Consider the following 6487-nt stretch of genomic DNA (forward strand, 5'->3'; position numbering starts at 1 on the left):
AGGTCGTCACAGACCGAAACATTTTTATGTGGTACGAGTTTTTCTCCTCCTTTTGTTATCGCGTTATTAACAAAATGAAATAGGCCTTTAGCAGAAACGTTAACATTTTAAATATCATATACCTTTAACGAGTGTTGAATCCGGCTATCTTTAATACTCTTAATATTGGAAATATTAGTTAGTAGCTTAAACCTCAGCGGTTTCGAGTCAGTTTGTAATTATATAAAAAATATGAAATCTATAGATCAACACCCTTTGTGAAAATGTTATAATTTCGGGCATAGCTTCCCTACGACCAAATATTGATTACAATCTAACTTGTTCGATATATATATATATCGATTTATCAGTTCTGAGAGATTGAATGTAAATATATTGTGTGTTATTAATCAGAAATGTCCAGTGAAGCTGAAGACGAATTTATAATAACATATCAACCACACTGTATTTCCTATATTCAGAGCCGATGAGACGTTTCCCCCAATATCAGAGCTTCTCACTAGGATACGACAGACATATTAATGGTTCAAAGGCTATTTATATTAGTAAATTAATTGACATCAAGTGTTATGGTGTGAACCGGATTAACTTGGTTATATTAGTAAATTAATTGACATCAAGTGTTATGGTGTGAACCGGATTAACTTGGTTATATTAGTAAATTAATTGACATCAAGTGTTATGGTGTGAACCGGATTAATTTGATTATATTAGTAAATCAATTGACATCAACTGTTATGGTGTGAACCGGATTAATTTGGTTATATTAGTAAATTAATTGATATCAAATGTTATGCTGTGAACCGGATTAATTTGGTCAAATGTAATTTGTTATCAATTTTTATTTATGTCACAACACATCAGAATTATGATAAGGATTAATTAACACTATATTATTATTGAACACCATATCGTTTTCTTAAATGAATCTACTCATTTTCTCTCTACCAATGACGACCAAAAAAAAATATTTTATGCCTAAAGCTTTATTCGATATTTCATTTCAAATTAATTACAAAAAACTCATCATCCAGTTAACTTTTCTTAAAATGTGACAATAGTCAATACAGATTGAATAGCAGATGAAATATTGGATATTAGCCGAATGTCCATTGATGCAAAAAGTTTAGGAACGTATAAGATCCATTGAAGGAGGACATAAATTAGTGAATCCACGTGAGACAGTTTATTGTAGCTTAAAGCACACTATTAGAGCTATAACATAGAAACCATTTACTCATTATACCAAAATATGTATATATCAAATTAACGAAACAGAAGGTTTGACTATCATGTTGTTTAGTAACATTTCTGGAAACGAAATAAGAAATATTACTTCTTCAAACTTTGTTCAACCATTTTTTCAATCTTAAAATCGCCATGACAGGCCTCATGACGTCACCTGACGCCTTACGGAGGAACTTGGAAATGTTTTCGGATGGAAAAAAAATCTGCTCGAACAAGATTCTACGACTACTAATTCACTCCCATTCACACCAGTATTTTAGGAACGTTTGTTACAGTCATACCTAAACAAGCTATTCACTCCCATTTACACCCGTATTTTAGGAACGTTTGTTACAGTCATATCTTAACAAGCTATTCACTCCCATTCACACCCGTATTTTAGGAACGTTTGTTACAGTTATACCGAAGCAAGCAACATTAATTGACTGTCGTGGAAAAAAAAAAATAAACGTACAGTTAAATTAAAAAAAAAAACAGTGTTCGATCATAGAAAAAAATCAAAATCCACGTTTCGTAGGGACATTTTCTTTCAGGTCAGATGTCTTATGGGAAACACAGAAGCTCTCTAGTTAAACGCTTAACGAATTCGAGAGTAGAATACGTTTTCAAATATATATATATATATACGTCCACACACACTCACATACATATATATATATATATAGGAACTTCGAATGCAATTTGAGGTAGAGGGAAAAAAAGAGCTCCAAATTCAAAGACCTCGACCAACTTTCAAACATGTTTTTTTTTTTCGTTCTTGGCAAGTAACTCAATATGTTACTCATTCTAAGTCGAATCTGTTCTTTGACGCTCACTCAATATAATGACGTCGTCTGAGCATCTATTGTGTCCTGAACATTTCCTTCAGAAGAAGTATAACTCCTGAATCGATCAGTTCATCCTTTTGAAGCTTACTACGATATTCTTACCGTTAGAAATTTGGAACTCAAAGTAAAAATTAAATGCCCTTTCCATATTCTTTCCAATTTCAGTGATTGATATTCCGAGTGTGAATTACACTTGCTTTAGTCGTGAAATCAGTCCGTGAGTTTACGGACTTACAACGCCAATATCTGGGGTTCGATTCCCCACGGTGAACACAGCAGATAGCCGAATGTGGCTTTGCTCTAAAACAAACAAACAAAATAATCATACAGCAATTATCTTAGAACCACCAAATTTGGTATTAAACTTAAACCAGGATCCAATATATCGTTTCGTATTACCTTCGATGTGTTGAAATGTAACAAACTCTGAGGAAAAAAATATTCTAAATGATTAAAATTTACGAATGGTACAAAACATAGAAACATATTAGAAGAATAACAAACAAACTTTTAAAACTATTTTTAATGAACTGAATTCATTTCCTAAGCCTATTCAGTTTTCAACGTTTCGTTTGGACATTTTCATATGAGTAGTGTTATAATATGACCAATTTATCATATTTGCTTCAGAATACAAGAAATTATTTTCAGAACAGAATTCATTCATCGGGTAAGAAAAACTTCACAGAAAACTCAGTTAAAGAATTAACTACAAAGCGTTTGAGGGTTAAACAAACACACACACACAACACACACAATACAGTTTTCTCGTATTTTTTGTTTGTTTTTGTTTTGTGGGGATATCAAGATCTCTATAACAAACATTCATGTTGTGAAAAACATGACAAGTGAACATTCGAAAACACAGAACGTTACAATGCTTGCTTATAACAGAAAATCACATTTTGAAATAATTCGCATCTGGTTTTCGGCGTACTTAATGCACAAATGAAGTGAACCTTTATCCCGGGTTGTTGTTTTTTTTAACTTTTCATTTATTCGAAGTTCTTAATTTTTATTATAACGCTACTCAAAGATTATTTTAGATTAAACTATCATATAACAGAACAAACTTTACTTTAGAACAAGAATCACACAAAACAAACACATTTCTTAGTCCAGTCAACATTTAGAATGTTTTAATTACACTCTAAAACTGTGTAACATGTATAACAGATATTACTGCTTTCGTTTCGCATTTAAAATAACAATAAAATGGTGCGGTCTTCCTTCAAACGCAGAGAAAATATTTCGTCCATGTAGCAAAAATAACAGGGCAACATACGAATTGAACACTTATTTCACTAACAAGAAGATGAACTAACGCTTTTTTGTAACATTTTCTCAAAAACAGAACAACAAACATAACTAAAAAAAGTTATCTGACACACATTATTTATATATATATATATATTTTTTTTTCTATCGTAAAACTTTTATTTTTACTTTCGAAACGTTTAGGCTTAAGGTGATAGGAACTCGCTTACGCCCTTTCTAGGGCAATTAACATAATAAATATTTAGTTTGTAAAAGTGAGCACGAGAAAGATATGAAATTAACAGCACTAAGTTGAAGTCATACCAACACGAGATTTAGCTCATCCAAAAAATATATCGGAAAGTTCTCGAGTTAAGATATAGCCTTTGTCTTAGTATAATAACCCACGCTTGACCAGTATAATAACCCACGCTTGACCAAAGATGCTGCAAGGAATCTTACACAAATAGTAATTCTAAACATCATCTTCACAAAAAAAAAGCCCTTCCCATATTCATTTGTGTATATACACGAACAATCTGCCTCAGAATGTCGTCTTCGGTAACTTGCAGCGCATTTTCTCGACATGATAGTTGTAAGTAAACGCCCTCTCGCGGCGGCCTTAACAATTTACTTCCCAATAAAACAAAATCAACAACAACAACAAAAAAAAACATACAATCACGTGGCAGTGAGCAACAACTTGCAATCTGCAGACCAAATTAAATTTCAAAAGTCATGTCTTTTTATCAATGAAACAAAATATTAAAAGCATTACAGTTACCATTTAATTACCCTGGAAATGAAAAACCAATACGTCCGCGTCTTTCCAAAGAACTGACACATTCCTTTAGCTAAACAGAAATAATTCATACCTAAAATTTTCATCAGTTATTTCCAGAATCGTTGCCACTTATAGCGGCATCAGGAAATATTCTAAAACGTACAGCAAGGATGATTATAACAAACGACACCAACAGAGAACGTTTTGTATACAATTATCGCTTCTACTACACCAGTCAGCATTGAAATATTCGGGTATATATATATATATATGCTTCGTGCAAAAGTAGTTTATCTTAAGAAATCACAAACAAAAGGAATGATAAAATTTATATTATTTTTTGATAAAAATCCAGGAACTTTTTCACACCCGCATCGTCTTTATATTCAGGATTAGACGACTTCCGTTTACAGGAACGAGAGTTACAAAGCATTACATATAATTCTTTGTATGTTGTTTTTCCAACAATGACGAACACGTACACTTATTACACAACTACTATTATATCAAAAACGTCTCTAACCATTCTTTTAAACAATTATTACCTTTTGTTTTTCACATTTTCCTTTTCATATTTCACGAACTTATAATGTAGAGTCCATTTTCTTATTGTAGTTCATATATATAAGAGAATATTTTTTCCAAAGGTTTTTCGACTTAGAAATCCATTGGTTTCTATCATTATTCAAATACTATTTTCATTCTGTTGCTGTTGTTGTTGTTTTTGGAGAATAGAATTTTTTCGAAATCAGCATGACTGGATTTAAAAAAAAAAACGATTTTTAATAAGCATTAAGTATAGATTGTTCTCTCATCAAAAGAAGCAAAAACCACGTTTCACTGACCAAATCCGGTCAAGGAAAGTATATCATGTGTCTTTTCTTGTACCAGTGCAAAAACCACGTTTCACTGACCAAATCCGGCCAAGGAAAGTATTTCATGTGTCTTTTCTTGTACCAGTGCAAAAACCACGTTTCGCTGACCAAATCCGGACAAGGAAAGTATTTCATGTGTCTTTTTTTGTACCAGTGCAAAAACCACGTTTCACTGACCAAATCCGGACAAGGAAAGTATATCATGTGTCTTTTCTTGTACCAGTATGGGCGTAATGTTTTATTTAGCCTCAGATGATGGACGTAATTTCCAGTCGACGAACACAAACTTATTTATTGCCTAAAGAAGTTTAACGTCTGTGTTTGCAATCGAATCTCCCGAGTAGCACATTCCAGTTTTAGACGTTAAAGATAAGTGACCAGAAGCCGAAATATCCATTCCGTTGCCCATCATCATATTCTCAAGCCCGAGGGCAAAGTTCAAGGAGGAGTCTAGATCCTGTCTAAAGTCCGTTTGAGCTCCAGAGAAAAGAAATGGATTAGACATATCTGGAATTCCATTTATAGTATCATGAAATGACATTCCGGGCAAGGTGTTTCCCACTTGTGATTGGGATGTCATAGGCGGCGCTGCAGGAGGATGTAATCCTGTTGGAAGATGACCCGATGACGTCATGGAGCAAGACGACAAATGATTGGTGTTCACCGATGTAGCCAAACCAGGGTATAATGTTGAAGCGCATGAAGCGGGCAACATGGATGCTGCATTAAAATTTGCTTGTGGAATAGATGGCATTACTTGTGCACCTGGTATTTGATTTTGCAGAGCGAGATTTATGTCATTTGAATGATTTGTAAACACCATCCCACGTTGTAACTTTTGAACTCTCTTCGTGTGCCGGTCCATATCGGCGTGAAATTTAAAATCCAAAACACTCGTAAAACGTTCTCTGCACACCTTACATTCAAAGTATATCTGTACTAGCTTCAACACGGCCCTATCTTCTTCCTTGATGTGAGCGAAACATGATGCCCTCTGGTGATTTATACATAGAAGCTCAGCTGGATAAACCATTTGGCATTTCTTACATACGAATCCAATATCTATGTCCACCTCGTTCAACTGCTGAACATCAGCCTCCTGAATAGATCCCTTAAAATCACTAATATTTTTGCCATCCTGAGAGAAGCGAGTTGTACTGTGCCCCAGTTGACACAGTTTCTGGGTAACGTCTAAAACTGCCGCTGGAGGGAGCTGCAGGAGTGAGAGAGGAGTACTGTATATACTGGAATCTTGGAACAAGTTCTTCATGGTTGAACACCCTGTAGAACAATAAAACACATGATTCATACACACACACATAGGAAAATTATTTTACAGTTTCTAAAATGAAAGTTAAAATAACTTTGAACGAAATAACTAGATTTCTTTATTCACTAAAAAATTCAACTACCTTTAAATAACGGATGCCATTAAGATCATTTAGCATACATAATAACACCCAGTTTATTGTTTTATAGCATAATATTCCAAAGTA

General features: G+C 33.6%; 1 protein-coding gene across 1 annotated transcript; it reads right to left on the reverse strand.

Moving 5' to 3' along the window:
• Positions 1 to 1989: 1989 nt before the first annotated feature.
• On the reverse strand, positions 1990 to 6271 carry LOC111088132. Its single transcript, XM_022397208.1, has one exon. The coding sequence runs from the start codon at positions 6259 to 6261 to the stop codon at positions 5290 to 5292; it is 972 nt and encodes a 323-aa protein (XP_022252916.1). The 5' UTR covers positions 6262 to 6271; the 3' UTR covers positions 1990 to 5289.
• Positions 6272 to 6487: the final 216 nt, after the last annotated feature.

This window comes from Limulus polyphemus, unplaced genomic scaffold, assembly GCF_000517525.1.
Source record: "Limulus polyphemus unplaced genomic scaffold, Limulus_polyphemus-2.1.2 Scaffold3189, whole genome shotgun sequence".
In the NCBI taxonomy this organism is placed as follows: Eukaryota; Metazoa; Arthropoda; class Merostomata; order Xiphosura; family Limulidae; genus Limulus; species Limulus polyphemus.

Coding starts and splice junctions, on each gene's coding strand:
- LOC111088132 (XM_022397208.1), bottom strand. CDS start 6,261: ATGAAGAACTTGTTCCAAGATTCCAGTATATACAGTACTCCTCTCTCA.